Source organism: Mercenaria mercenaria, chromosome 7 (genome assembly GCF_021730395.1).
Source record: "Mercenaria mercenaria strain notata chromosome 7, MADL_Memer_1, whole genome shotgun sequence".
Taxonomy (NCBI): domain Eukaryota; kingdom Metazoa; phylum Mollusca; class Bivalvia; order Venerida; family Veneridae; genus Mercenaria; species Mercenaria mercenaria.
In genome coordinates, this window is record NC_069367.1 from 36,736,891 (window position 1) to 36,753,626 (window position 16,736).

General features: G+C 32.3%; 1 protein-coding gene and 1 long non-coding RNA gene across 3 annotated transcripts in view; both read left to right on the forward strand.

Annotated features, from left to right (window-relative positions):
• Positions 1–2,896, forward strand: LOC123554397 (uncharacterized). Its single transcript, XR_006687028.2, has 3 exons — positions 1–629; positions 1,946–2,058; positions 2,448–2,896. It is a non-coding gene; the product is annotated as an uncharacterized LOC123554397 (long non-coding RNA).
• A 1,241-nt stretch (positions 2,897–4,137) lies between these two features.
• Positions 4,138–16,736, forward strand: part of LOC123554394 (uncharacterized) — a 36,325-nt gene continuing 23,726 nt past the window's right edge. The window contains exon 1 of one of the 2 annotated variants that reach the window (XM_053548114.1): positions 4,138–4,872. In XM_053548114.1, coding sequence (XP_053404089.1) covers positions 4,830–4,872 — 43 coding nt within the window. In that variant the 5' untranslated portion in view covers positions 4,138–4,829. Of the gene's footprint in view, positions 4,873–9,518; positions 10,194–16,736 lie in introns of those variants that run through there. The other variant, XM_053548112.1, reaches the window with a different exon arrangement.

Below are 16,736 nucleotides of genomic sequence, written 5' to 3' on the forward strand. Positions count from 1 at the left end.
TATCGTGACAAGTTGAATTTTCAATTACTTTAACCAGAGTTATAAGAGGAAATAGCTTCTGTTATGTACTTTCACTGACATGATTCGTGACAACAAATGTATTATCTTTATCTTCAAAAATAAAACTACTAACATATATGCAATAATGCTAAAAGAAATACTTGAAAAATGTTTCTTTTCTATAGTGACATGTATAGTACATATGAAATATGTTACACGACGACCGAAGGGCAAGAACTCTGGAGGGAGAAGCGGTTTGTTTATATAGGAGTTAAAAGACTTACATACGTCGCTTCTATTCCCATTCAAGTTTGCCAAAGTTGGTCTTCGGGCTGTAAAAAAGTGTGAAAGAAGCAAAGCTGTGCAAGAAATAAACCAGAAACAGATATGCTGATAAAGTGAACAGGGACACAAATGTTGTATTGTCTTATTAAAGTGAAAAATCGTTTATTTTTCTTTTACAGTGTAATTACCGACTCACTTCATTCGAACAAACAGCCCGTGCAAAGGAAGAATAATTAAAACTTGCTAGAGTGTTTGACGTCGCAAGGTCTTACTATCCGATCATGCAGCAAGAAAAGCAGTCAGCTTTCGGGTCTATATAAAATTGGTTCGAATTCCGTGCTAAGGTATGTGATATAACATTTCTTACTTTATAAGTTCAGTTTACACAGTACTGGCTTTTTTACAAATTAATTTTACTTGTAAGGTCATGCAGTTTTTTTTTCATTCAATATCTATTTGTTGCATTTCTTTTCTTTTTATATAACATCTATAATTCTTTATAGTTTACTCTCTTTCGGAATCATTTTCAATGTCATTTGTACAGTATGTTAGACACGGGCTTTTGAATATCGTCTACCTACATCACGGGTGCGAGGATGCTCTTCCCTCTCGGCAGTATTAATTTGCTCTGAACTGTCTTGATCCATTGTTAGAAAAAATATATGGAAATTCTGACAGGAATTTTAATCATGGACGGACGGGACGTTTGCATGTTCTATCGTTTTACTTGGATACTGATGCTTCAAGTATTAGTAGCAACTTAGAAGATTATGTTTAATACATGTGTATTACATTTACTGATTTAACTAATCAATTCATTTACCAGGAAAGTACAATCAAGGCTCAATACAGTGACAATTTGACGTGTGACTTGTTTTGACAGTGTTTGTTGTGATATATGCTTCGTGGAAAGCTGCTCTTACCCTTTAGGTTTTGCACGTTTTGAGGTAATGCTGGTATTTTACAAGATTGCGGATATTTTCTTGAGTAGGATTTAATTCACATTAAAGAATAGAATCCAATTATTTGCCTATATTCTTTCGAAAGTTTTTTTTTTCATCAGCTATTCATGTGTTTACCGTTCTCTGGTCATTATGTTTTTTATATATATTCCACCGGATCTACTTTAAAACATGTTGCTGACAGTATGGTTTAGTTTTCTAAAACTCATTAGATTTTATACAGACGTTTAATTAAGCAGTTTTCCTGATTATATGTGTGCGTTTATGTGCTTGTGTGTCTAAAGCGGTTCCCTACCGGATTGTTATATCTTACTTGTCTGTTTATCTGTGTTAGATAGTTGGGTGTGGTTGTGTGTATTTATCTTTGGTACATGAATGTCTGCGCTATTGAGGTTTACAGTGTAGTGTAACTGTGATTAAGGAACGTAGCATTCTCTTTGTATATTCATCCTTGTTCTGCTTTCCCCTTCAACCACCTCCCCCACCCCCTTTCTACGCCTTACCCTTCCTCCCCCTCTATTTATATTTTGCATAAAATTTAAATGTACTTGTTGGATTTTTGAAGCAACCCGTCTGTAATATTTTCCGTTACAGCTTCTTTTTGTTGTGGGCCTACTTTGCAAATGCGTGGCTCTGAGGCTGTGTTTTTAGTGCTCTGTGCTTCCGAGAGGTCTACCCTTACCTATTATCTTTTTTAGAAAGATTTGACGAAGAGGAATAAACTGCATTACACCAGCAGCTGACTCGCGATTTGAACTTGATCAGTCAAATGAAAGGAAGCTGGCAGACCTGATAGAGGGATAAAATTAAGGTATAAAACGGTTTGCCGTATTCCTGTGCAAATGGACGCAAAGAAAACCCAATTCATAATGATATTCAACATAACGCGACCGTTGTGAGTGTACGTTGTCATGTCAAATCTGGTATACTAATAATAATAATAATAATAATAATAATAATAGTCATAATAATAACAATAATGATAATAATAATAATCTTCGCATTGTGTTATCATGCTGACAATAGTCGCCATCACGGAACTCCGTTCTAGCGTGTGAAACCAAAGGAGGCCCAGACTTAAATTTTTCGAGACTTGTTAATGTCTTTATAGATCTTTTAAAGCTGTGTTGTTTTCATTTTTGGCATATTTTGGATTGAAATAGATAATAGTTTTTACTTAAATATATGTTCCCATTGTAGATCCGATACTCTTCGACAATTTAAACGGAGCGAGAAGACTGAAGGAAGAAAATATTTGTTTGAAGTAATGAAAAGATATTTTTAAGGCGTTTGAAGTACATTCTTGTTTTAAGACAATAACAAAAGAAGAGAAACAAGCCGAGCTGTACAGAAATCAGCCACCTTAGAACGAAAAAAGCAAAGGTGGTAATATTTTCTAACAATGAAATATATTTTACTTTCTTTCAAGGACAAGACACAAACAGATGATTTTTTTTCAGTATATCAGAGTATATTGCAAAAATGTCTACACAAGGGTCGGTACATAAGTTAATAATAATATTCATGATAATCAAGACATGACATACTAAACAATCATTTGTTTGAATGACATGTATTATACTATAGTTCATGCCAAATACAAAATACACAATGTTTAATGATTCTGTGATTCTTATTCAAAAGTTGAAATAATGTCCTCATGAATGTTCATCTGAATGCAGAAAAATAAAAAATAGAACTTTACACGTTTATTATTATTACTATTTTTTTATTTTTGTCTTGTTGATGTTGCTAATACAGATCAGCTCAAGTGAAACAGACATCCTTCTCGGTCCTCGGGAAATCACCAATACGTGTTCACCAAGTCGGCCATTTTCCGTTTAAGAATTTTGCTTCCTGAAATTCTTAAGGTGACTCGATATGAAACATGTTTGCGGAATAAACACCTGTGTTGGTTTTTATTGTTTGGCACTTGGCGGCTTTGTTTGGATGACCCCAAGACGATACAATTAAGAAAAACTTTATCCTAAATAGTGATTTATTGTTGAAAGAAATCATTGTTTTGTGTTGAGATGTGAAAGAATCATATCTCGTGATATAACAATACGCATCCTGCGGTGAATGTTTTTTATTCATGAGAAAATCACGGTTTAAGATATATTATTTCGATTCTAAGACGTTAACAAGGATTTTTTTTCTACATCCTTGACAATTTCCATCAAAATATTTGCCAGTTTCTGTGGTTTACATTTCCAGCACGCCGCTATGACGTTTGACGCTATGCCGTTATAACTTTGGCGTACAAACAGCGTAATAACACACAGTTTAATTCTTCTTTGCTCAACAGGGAAATAAATCGAGCCGTGTTAGAACTGAATAATTCATGCAGACGTTTATTGTCTTTCTTTGCACATAAGGACGCAGCAAAAAAGTTGCGACACAATTTTAAAAAATGTCTTTCCTGTGTTGATAGGAAATTTACAAAGGTTTAACCAGCCTATAACAGTTAACAATGTCTCTTTAATGGAAATCATCCCCTCGGCGATACTTATCTAAAATATAAATTATTAATCTCTGTAACGCTTCTTTGTCCTTATGAATTTTTAATTATGTTGTCATAAAAATCATTTCAGACATGAGTTCCCCATTTTAAATGTAAAGTTAATGCACGCGTTAGATTTGACCTTGTAAATAGAATCCATTATTGTATAAGTCAAGTAACTTCCTGATTAGGTATTTTGATATATTAAATATTACAAATACAATACAAATATTTGGCCACTTATTGTAGTATGTCTGCCAAACTTTGCAGTATCGATCCAGTGTAATATACAAGTAATATGTTACTACCCGTCGGCTGCAGAAAATCACGTGAACAAGGAATCAAATTTCCAAGTTTCTTTTTATACCCGTTTACAAGTTTCAAAATGATTGTTTACCATATAACGAACGAACATGTCATGCGAAAAAAACCTTTTGTTTAGATAGTAATTCACAAATACCGTAATGGTATGGAATGTCAAATTCAGGGTGTAAGCATAGTGTAAGCTAAGTTGAAAAATATTGTGATATATTTATTTTTGTAAACATGGAATAACATATTTCCGAAAGTATTTTTATGACATTTAACATTTACACTATCAAGTGGTTAAACGTTAGAAGGAAGTATCCGCAAATGGTGATTAGTCACTTTTGGTACAGTAACTTTTGCATAAACAGTACTTATTATGGATAATTTAACACTGTAAAATGTGTTATTAGTGAACTTTAACGTTTTTGAAAATAGTTATATGCTATATCTAAATGTTGTTTTAATAGTAGGAAGTGAAAAAATCACGCGCAAAACAGACACGTTTAACAAAACAGGGTGTGGCATTTGAAGTTCAGAAAAAAAGGAAGTTTAGGATAACCCTACCTGTACTAAAGATATTCAAAATTTCATATTCCATATCAAGATAGAAATATGGATATTCATTCATTGAAATTTGCAGAAAAAAAGTTAAACTAGATGATCGATGGATGAATACTTTGGTGATAAAGTTGGTTTGCTACAAATCTGAATTGTTCAATTAACTATTTTTAGTATTGGAACCGATCGCTATTTCTGAAAGAGACGCAACGATGGTTTTTAGATTATTTGTGATATCATCTACATTGTTGACAGGTATGGCATATATTGTTTCAGTTTTCAAGATTTTATCACCAATATCTGACAGGTTTGATAGGTTTTGCTCTAAACATACTATAAATATTCTAAAACATGTTGAACTCCGCTCTATATGGTTAATGTCAAAGTCCGACAATGAAACAATAACTAATTTTCTATATATGCTGATTTATCTTCTTCTACAGTAAGTACATGATTGTTACGATAACTGTATTGTGTCCTTTTAACAAATATAATGTATGATACTTTAAGTGCAACCGTAAAACATGAAAGAAAAGCATTCTTTTTGAGCCGCAGTCTGGTCAGGATCCATGCTATTCGCCTTCAAAGCCTATTGCAGTTAGAGAAACCGTTAGCGAGCAGCATGGTTCCTGACCAGACTGCGCGGATGAGCGGGCTGGTCTAAATCCATGCTGGTCGCAAATGCACAAAATTGGTTTTCTCATGGTGCGGCTCAATTATGACAATTACAATGTACATATTTTCTGAAACTGTTTTTGTAATTCTACGTGATGTTAATAACTTGAACATACGACGTTTTATTCTTTTTCTACGGAATTGCATCAGAACTAAATTGGGACAGCAAATGGATATTGTTTAACAAACTCCTGTCTCATGACCTATGACCTGAGGTGTATGCTTTAAAACCGAAAAACATCTTGTCATTCACAAACATAATTCCATTCCATTTCCATTAAGTCCGACCAATCTGCTGATAGTTACTTATTCAAGATGTTGTGAATAGATTTTTTTTTCATGGCATAATGAACCTCATTGCAATAGTAGTTACCATCCTACCAGCACTCATGCACGTGTTTTGACCAGTATTTCTCATACACTAGATTCAATATTGCCATAAGTAGCGTAGCAAAGTGAGAAAATGTAAGATCTTGTGTTGACGAGAGAAACAAACACATTTAGTTTTCAATGGTTTTATCACATATCACAAATTTAAAATTTTAATTCAGTTGAAATTCTTCGCTGTGAAATTACCAGGTCTGTTTCACTCTGATGTTTCAACAGTTTACAGAACAAAAAAAAAGACGTATTACAAAATTGTTTATCTCAGGGCAAATTAAGTGAAAGTACATAGAAATGTTCCAAATCTACAGCTCAGATCTAATACTTAACGACTGCCACATTTTTGCACACTCTTCTTTGCGATATTATGGCTTACTAGGTTTTGACTTTTCAACAGTAACTATAAATATGTTAAATTTAGTGAATGTAATCTCCCTTCTTAAATGCTTTCAGGTGCAAATGTATGGCAAATCGTAGCATATGCATATTAGATATTTCAGTAGAATTACCTTTGTTTTGAACTTCTATCAGTGTTGGCAAATATCTGAAAATGTTTTACACAGACGAATATATTTATCACATATGTCTATGTTTCCAGTTGACTATATTCTCATATCATAAGTTATTTATCAAATGGAAGTACCTTAAAATAGATATCTTACGACATAGATCCACATTATTTTGAAAAAAACAACAATCGTTGTATACAAAAACCTAGATGTATCGGGTTAAGCTCTACATGAATCTTAGTTTCAGATACATTTTGCTGATACTATATAATCTCAACATTTAACGGCTTGAATGTCAACCTTATAACTTGAATTCAGACAAGCGCCTTTTATAAACTTGAAATTTGATATAGGAAGTGTTACAGCCTAAAATTATATGGGTACTTTCAAGTATTTTATTGCATTTTATCCTTTAGTTAATCCTATGTTTTTCTTATGGTGACGGTCCTGTTTTTCTATGCAATTACATGTATATATTCTCTGAAATACTAATTCGGCATTCAAATTGTGACAAGCACGAGGGTTTCTGTTCTTGTGGGGAAACAGTAAACGGATACATAATACAGTCACTGTGGGTCCACTACACTAATCGAAATTAAATTTAATGGCCCATGATGCTTTAAAAGCTGTGATGAAGGAATATAAGTTGCCTTTAACAACGGATATTGAATCAATTAAAGAAAACCATTTTTGCCCGGTTGGTTAAGATCATTGCACCTTAGTGCTGTAGGTTCAAAATCATACCCAACGTAAAGAATTCATTCTTTCATGAGCTGATTTGTGGGACCTTTCATTACTCTACCCATGTGCCAACCTGTGCCCGAATTAAGGAATCAAATCCACAAGAAAATTGCTTGGAATTATAGAATGCAACAAAGCAAAATAATAGCAGACTAAGTCTGATGGGAGCTGTTCTTTAGCAACACCACTCACGCCCTCTAGCATCGGCTTAACACAGATGTTTGTTTGTTTGTTTGTTTTGGGTTTAACGCCGTTTTTCAGCAGTATTTCAGTTATGTAACGGCGGGCAGTTAACCTAACCAGTGTTCCTGGATTCTGTACCAGTACAAACCTGTTCTCCGCAAGTAACTGCAAACTTCCCCACATGAATCAGAGGTGGAGGATGTAGTATATTATTACACAGGACCAGATAAGCTCAAGCACAGCTGCAACATACCTGGTTTGAAAAGTGACCTGAAATTTGTAGTTGTCATTTAAACCCCAACAAATACTACAAAGCCCATTCAACCGTCCCAACAAACAACAAATTTCAACTGCAGAAAAAGTAATGATATAATTTTATATATTGAGTAAAAAACCCAGAAACATTGAAAAAATACAGGATACGATTTGAATTGTTGAAGCATTTTTCAAATGAAGGCAAATGTAAATTCAGCGTTTTTAATATAGGAATATGTTCTAGAAGAAACTAATTATGGGACTGTAGTGTTTGATACCAAAATTAATTACCAAATATTGATTCTCGTCCTATGTCGCCATTTATGTCTAATTTCAATACAGTTCTACAGTTTAAGTATAACATTCCGCTTTTCTACACGCCTGCGCTGCAGTTTAAAAAGAGACGCTACAAAAATTTGTGTCTTACTTTATAAAGCAATTCACATGAAGCCTTAATTTGATTTCTCACATGTTTGACGTCGTGGGAATGAAATAAAGCCATTGCACTACTGTAATAAAGCTTTGACGTTGGTTGAATTTACTTGGTTTGTAATAGGTAAAGAAAGAAAAAGAAAATGATGTTCAAGCAGGAAAAACTTATATTTTGAGAAAAGAATATTACATTGTGTCTTTCCGCATTGACTTTATTAAACTCGTTGAAAAAAGGATAGAATACTCGGTACAGCCTCGCATTTTTGCATTTTAGCATTTTGGCATTTTATCATTTTGCTTAACTCGTTTAATAAATTCAATATGAAAAGACACTCATGTAATATCCCCTATATAGATAGTTCTTGTAATCTTAACCTGATATTATTTGCATGTAAAAGGTAGAATATAACATCAAGACTTTGGTACATGTATATATCTGTTGTAGTCCTGGCTTTTTTTGCATGTGAAAAGGATCGTATGTGTTTTTTTTTAAATAGTTGAGCACAGGGCAATAAAATTCCTTGTTGTAAAAGCAGTTTAATTGTTGACACGATTTCAGTTATTATATAATTACTATGCTGTTGTAGCATCTTGTAAAGTTTGGTTTAAATTCTTTCAAATTGGCAAAACTTAGTTGAATTAACTTACCAGAATATACAACATTATGTACATTATTAAGATTACAGCTTTGCTGCTAATGCCAAAACTTGTAATGTAATGATGTAGAGATAAGGTTTCAAGGTCATTTACATGTATATTATTAAGATTACAGCTTTGCTGCTAATGCCAAAACTTGTAATTTAATGATGTAGATATAAGGTTTTAATGTCGTTTACATGTATATTATTAAGATTACAGCTTTGCTGCTAATGCCAAAACTTGTAATGTAATGATGTAGAGATAAAGTTTCAAGGTCATTTACATGTATAGTATTAAGATTACAACTTTGCTGCTAATGCCAAAACTTGTAATGTAATGATGTAGAGATAAGGTTTCAAGGTCGTTTACGTTGACGCTTTGAAATGCCACACCATGATCTAAATGCTGAAAAAGTGTTACTTTTCGCTATAAATCAAGCAACTTATATACGTTACAAAAATGATATATTTCAGTAGCAGTATATCAATGGTTTATGAACAAACTGCTTAATGTTTCCATTGAGAGGTCATGACTTAACCTACGGTCACTTTTTAAATTAGGATATCAGAGATCTATCAATGGGGCAGTCAGTTGTGTGAATCGGACACTTGAAATCCTCCATTTGTATAGATATTAACATCTTTTCAATGCTATACATTAACTGTACCGTCTATTGATTTCTTCTGTCGGCATGATTTGTTTAATGCCGAAGAGACACGAATCAAGTTATTAAATAAATGTTTAAAAGTATTTTTATTACTGCAAAAGATGGGTTTATCTATTCTTCAAATATTCCCTATGAAGAGTACAGCAAATATATTCAAATAAGATTTGACGTGATTATTAAATTCAACAGTTGTACGTGTTAAGTAATGTGCAATAGTTTGATAAATGCAATTCAAATATTTGTTCACTTATTGTATTATTTCAGACAAACATTGCACGTTTCGATGCCAATAAATGTATTCTGTTACTTCCTGTTAACTGTGAAAAGTCACGTGTTTCCAAGTCCGTTTTATACCCGTTTGATATATTGCGTCTTAATACTTTCCACTGTACGAATGGATACGTTATGTGAAATAAACCTTTCATTAGCCTTGTCAATTCACAATACCGCTATGGAATGTAAACTTTTGAGTGTTCGAAGTGCACATGGCGGTTGCTGTATAATGTTTTGAGATGTATGAACGGAGTAATTTAAATGTGATAATTTATCATATTGTTATGACAAGTTGTTGCACATCTAATATACATTTAAGAACAAAAAGTGATTAAACCTATATTGGAAATATTCATGAGGATGATTTGTCGTTTTTGGCTACAGTATCTTTAGTATATACAGTATCATTTATGGACCATTTAAGCATGTAAAAGTGTTACTCATGAATAACAACTTATAAACATTTTTTATAAAAATAGTTATACCCTTTTTATGTGCTTTTAATCGGGAAAGTTGTAAAAAAAAAAAAAAACACGGTCAGGAATATTTAACAGGATAGGGTATGGCATCTGAATAAAACATTAAAGGATTTTAGCATATACGGCGGTATGAATGTCGAATTTTGGATATTTGTTTATTGAAAATTACATGAAAGACGATAAACCTGAAGACCGATGAAAATTCCTTTGATAAAGTCGGCTTGTTCAAGTTGTTGTAAACAACTAATGTTCAATCAAGCATTGGAATTGATCGTTTTTCTTAAAGCGAAACAATGATGTCTTTCAAATTATTTGTGATATTTGCTACACTGTTGACAGGTATGACATTTACTGTTTTAGTTTACAAGATTTAATCATCAATATGCAGGTAAATTTATAGCTACAGTCATATATAGCAGCTAGTTACACGTAGTTTCATACCTTCACAGTTCCTCCTTTAGTTATACCCTCAGCTTCCTACACAATCAACAAACATTCGTACAGTGAAATGTTATAAAATTGCAGATACTACATTGAATGTAAAAACATATACACTGAATTGTCGAATTTGGTGTCATAAAATAGGGTTTGCAATTCTACATTGCATTCCTTATGCAATCGTTTGATCTCGACTGTTACTGGTATATGCTCCGGTGATATTTGTACATACTTAAACAAAATAAAAGTATCATCCACAAACTATTCTCCTCCAGTCCAATGCCAGTAAGATTACTAGTGATCCACTGAAGATAGTAAATGTAATAGGTTCAAATTCTGCAGAGGTAGACTTTTGATGAAGACCCATCATGTTTGTTGACCCCTTTGCAAGGCAAAACTGCTGCACATCGGTTGATGCTAGATTGTTCTAATAAATTATCAATCGAATGAAAACTCTTATATTTGTAGTTATAAATTCATACTATCCTTAGCTATTTGTCAATACAATGACATTTACGTTTGACCCAGAATAATGCAAATTCAACAACGTACCCACCAACCTCAGCTCATAGTGTACTGAGTGTACTAGTATTTCGTTTTGCCATAGGAAAGCTACAAAGTATTGCTGAGGGACAAAACGATTATTTTAAACACGACAAAAAGTTGATTTTCTCCCTTAGATTTTAAATATGTGAATAACATGTTATACTTAATATTACTCAAGTTATTTACTATTAATATACTAATATTCTATAAAACGACATAATGTCGATGTAAACTGATAGAAGCAAGTACCACTATGACAGTCGTCTATGTTGAGTGCAATAATACCAAGAATTGCACAAAAATGAATATATAGCGACTTTTGCTACTGATGGCATGACACTGGCAACATGAGCATGTTTTACTAATATGGGACTTGTAGAAATACTAAATCTCTGGATCAAATAGAATCAGGCTGATATGTTTATAAACATTTTATTGCGTACACTTATTATATATTTCATATTGAAATATTAAATTAAAAAATGTTTATTATTATTTTATGGGACAAGTACAATAAATAAATACAGAAAAAAGTAACTTATATGAAAAAAATCAGTATTTATGAGGTACATTACTTTTGCATGACTACAGAAAAGTTATTTATTCTCCTCGTTAAAGATATAAATAATAACAAGCATGGTTGGGTGTGAGATTTATATCTAAGTAATAATCTAGAGAACCAATTCAAAACTCTTAACATAATGATCGTTTTCTAATTGCATGTAAGTATGTCGTTTATATTTAATTTACCAATCTTTATTAAAGCACCAAAGCGATTTACTTTTGTTAAAGTATGCTGCGCAAAATGTAAAAATAGACAATCAAAGCTTTAATAACTTATCAAAACAATAAGAATCTTTCAAAAAAAAAAAAAAAAAAAAAAAAAAAAAAGAAAAAATAACAGTCGCATATTGTTAATTGATTAATTGATTGATATATATCAGCAACAAATGTATCTGAACGTTTAAAACGTCAGCAGAAGAATGAATCAAATGTAATTCGGAAATTAAAAATGTGAATCCATTTCGACTTAACGTTTAGTACCTTAAATCCTGTTTAAATATAAAGGTAGTGGGGCTGTAATGGCAATCAGCATTAAATTTTGTATGCGATTTTGGCACTCTTTTATTGTTGTAAAAAAGCAATTTTCTTTAATGGCCGAAGAATACCGAAATAGCAAGAACGAGAACACGTTTTCGCACGAAAATTGCCGAGTTTTATTTCTGGTCGACTACCTTAAAAGAATCTGTTACGGATATCAATGACAGAGAATGCATCAGATAGGCGATTAAATTCACCGATAATAAGTATTTGAACATGGATTGTTTTAAGGTCAATAGCTCGTTTAAAATGTTAACTTGTTCTATTGATCTCCTAAAATTTAGTTGCTATTAACTATATTTTATATAGATTTGAACTTCAAAGTATATATATATATACTTTTTTATAAACGATATACTTAAGTTACGGTGATTCTGTATATATTGTGATGAATGAATAGAAGGACTGCATCATTATTTCTTAAAAATATTTCGTGTCGAAGCTATAAATGATTCTCCATTCTCAAATACATAAGCCATTGTCTCACTGAAGAAAGCGTTTTCCATGGGAGTAAATTCTAAAGCAGGGAGCTATTTTCTCGAATATTGTAATCTGTATACGCACATAATAAAACAATCAAATCAATTTTAGAATATGTCTCGGTGGCCTGGTGGTTATTTTCGCTTCTATCTGATCGCCATGGGTTGAGTATCATTACCGATGTAAAGAAATATTTCATTTGAGGAAATTATTAAGCTTGTTTGCATAAGTTGTGCTTAAAAGGCGCAGTCGAGGTACCCTACTGTGCCTGAAAAGAGTACCTGGGCTATACTCTTAAGGCGCAATGTGACTTACATTGTATTGCCCAAAAACAAATCTTGAACCCCATTCTACCGTCCAGGCAGAACACGCTACAACCGGAAATGAAAGGAAATGTAAAAGAGAAAAATGTGTATGTTCTTTTATGCATTATTGTCATTTAAAAATGGAAACAAAACATTGAACAATTCTATGCATTGATAATACCTTATTAAAACAAAAAATGGCACCAAGTTGACTGTTTTTCTTTATTTGGTTCAACTGGCACTGGAATAACTGAACCGTAGGGTTTAATGCGGTGAAGTAATAAACCAATATTAGTTCTCCAAATAACTTGCGTTTAATGTTATAATTTAATTATTTCGTTAGGTCGCTTTTATGTCATTTACATATTGTATCTTTAATGAAATTATACCTTTCAATTTAATTAAAAAGTATACCGCTTTGCTCTACTGCACACCTTCTATTTGTTTAATTTCGTAGTATCTAAGTGTAAAACCTTAATTATGTGTATAGGTTTTTGTGATCATAGTCTGCTATGCAAAAATGTTTTTAGATATTTGTTAATGAAAATATCCTTGTACACGAATTAAATACATTTTTAAAAGCTATATAAAACATTGATAAAACTCATATGATTTTGTAATAATTAAGTTGTTGTAGCTTCATGAGAGTTTGACCCGCTCGGCAATATTTGGTAAGACCTACATACCATTATATATTAAATTAAGTATATGGTTGACGAGGGCCTTCACCACAGGCCAGATATTAATATACATCTTATTATGCCTGGTGTAGATAAACTAGATATTGACCTAACTGTCACGTGTCATGGATTTGAAAAAGGAGAAATAGCCTGGACAATCTTATATATCAAATATATCACAATTGTTGCATATGCTCTAAATGATAACTTAAGACAAAAGACAGGCAGATGCGCTTTGAGATTATATGACAATTGAAAGATTGAACAAACGTCGGAAATACTATGTATGTTTCTAGGTTATATACGGCCATGTTTTAAACTACAACAACTAAATGTTGCACTTGCAAAATCCATCTACTTCATATAATACATAAAATTTCGTCCAGTAATAAACCGGTTTACGCACAGGTCACAATTTTACCTACGGTCATCTCGGTATACCAAAGATCGATAGAGGACAGTTTATGGTGTGAATACGGACACTTGAAGAAACCTTTTTTACATCAAACAGTAACTGTTTTAACTTTACCGCCGAGCTTCTTTTGTCGAGGTGATTTATTTAATGCAGAAGAGATCCATTTCATGTCTTAACGTAAATGTCTCACTGTATAAACTTTTATTACGGTTTGTTTAAGGCCGTGCTTGCGAAAGACGGGTTTAATTATTATTTCAATACAGCTTTACTTCCGTAATGAAAGATGTTTTATGATCAGCTTTTAGATGAGCGTTTAGATGATTAATGAAGGTAGTACTTTAAAGCTTGAAGATGTTAAATGTGAAATTGAATAATACGTATTTAGGTTACACATAATGGTAGCTATGGATAGCAAAGGTTTAAGCAAAAATTAAGATGTTAGGAAATGGAACGTTGAACAAGCTTTTCAAAATATACGGGACTCAGTATTAATTACAAAAACGAAGGTAGGGCTTATAAAATGTGTAACACGAAGCCGACATTATGGTAAAATGAATAAATTATATGATTATTGAACTTTGCAAGAAAAAATATTTTCATTCAAGCAAACACTGTGTGAACAACCTAAATATGTAACTTCAAAGGTAAGATTTACCAGTATAAAACAGCATTAATTAGCAACAACAACAACAACAACAACAAAAAAAAACACAACAAAAAGAACACACACACACACACAAAACCAAACTGATACATGAAGAGCAACAATTTAAATCAATACCTACGCGAAACTAAAAGAATATATATTTAAAAAAAAATGGTCGGATTTATTTTTAATTTTTATAAAACAGGTTGTTACTACTTGAAAATCATCAACTGGGTATAACTGAAAGAAAATTCATCCAGCCAGAATAATGTGCACATCTAGCCTTTATGCAAGTTACATTTGTGCCATATGCTCTTGAAGTTTAATGGAAATCCAGGCAAAGGCTGAGGACAGATGACCAGACAATAAGCTCTAGACTTTATGTATAAACATATAAGAAACTCAAACCTGAAAATCCGTAAAATAAGCGCAGCAAGGTTTATTACTGATTTTTCCAATGAAATGTCATTCAGACTATTTCAGTAGTATAGGAGACGTTCTCTTGACAAATTATATAAAGAGAAGACATTTAAAGGCTTGATGCATGCCGATGATTGCCAAATGTTTTAATTCGAAATCAGACAGCACTTTAGGAGGAGATGTAGGGACAAGATTTTGTGACAACACAGACTTAACGACAGACGGACTGATCGATAAGAAAAGAAACTATATATCTCGCCTTGGAAGGGGGAGACATCATTACAATAGAGGACACCCTAACTCTACAAGATTAAATAACACATGCATTTGTTACTTCCCTGTAATATTACTAAATAATGTACAATTCATATTAACCAGGACACGACATGCTATACATACATATACTTAAAGGATTTGTATTCTAGTGTAGTAAGGTTATTTAGAATAACTACCCATAATTTTACAACGAACATGTGTTTCATTAATTTAAACTGTTGAAAACGGATCATGTTTAATGATTTTTTTTTCTAGTAAATCTAGGCATTGTTCGATGAGAAGTAATAAAATATATATAGTTTCAATGTGTTCATTATTTATTACAAATTACATGCATTTGGTTATTATATGCACTGGTGAGAGATTAAGAGATACGTTTTTGGTTATTTACAAGCTACAAATTCAATGTATTTGTAACCTTGAAATATATGACGAGCGCAAAATGATCTCATTTCAAGACAAACCCCCACCCATTCAGATAGAGAAATTATGTACTTATCATAGGACACTATAGTATACATTTGCACATTTTTTCACGATTTTATTTTCCGCAACTAACTAGACAAGTTTGATAACTTCCGATCAGCACTTGCCTCTCGTTGCTATTAGTTCGATTAGGTGATGAATGCAGACAGATAAATGTTTATAGGCTTCCGCTTATGCATTAAAAATGAATATACAGGAAGACACGGATGACCTTCTTTGGTAAAAATGTATGGTGATCCGTTAGGGCGACAGCTCCCTATGAACTGGAATCGCGACAAATGACAATCTAATTTTAGAATAATATATTTATTTTATGAGCTGTTCAATTGTCATGTAAAAAACCCTTTCTTTCTATGATTTGGTGATGTTCAAATGTCAACACGTCAAATATCCAGCGAGTACTTAAAATCAAGCAACTTATATATTACCTAAAATTGATATAGTTCAATAGCAATACATCAATGGTTTATAGAACGTTTCCTTTGAGAGGTCATGGTTCATAAACCAACGGTCAATTTTTAAACTTGGATATCAGAGATCTATATAGAGGACAGTAAATTTTGTGAATCTGACACTTAAAAACTTTCATTTGAATATATGTAATTTCAAATGCTATACAGAGTTTTAACTGTACCGTCCATTGATTTCTTTTATATGATTTGCTTGATACAGAAGAAACCTAAATCAACTTATTAAATAAATGTTTGAAAGTAAAAGAAAAATATTTCTGCGAAAGATGGGTTTATCTTTAACAGTTTTATAAATATTCCTTAGAAGTACAGTAGATATACTCAATAATGTTCGACGTTGCTAATATATTCATGATACATGCAGTCACTTATCGCATTATTTAAAACAAAACAAAATGCACGTGTCGATCCCATTAAATGTATTCTGTTACTTCGTGTTAGCTGTGAAAAGTCACATGAACAAGGAATCGAATTTCTCAGTCCGTTTTATACCCGTTTTACATGTTTCAGAATGATGTTTTGTGTCTTTATTTTTTTTTTTCAGTCGTACCCGTACGAATGAATACGTTATGTGAAATAAACCTTTCATTAGCGTTGTCAATTCACAAATACCGCCATG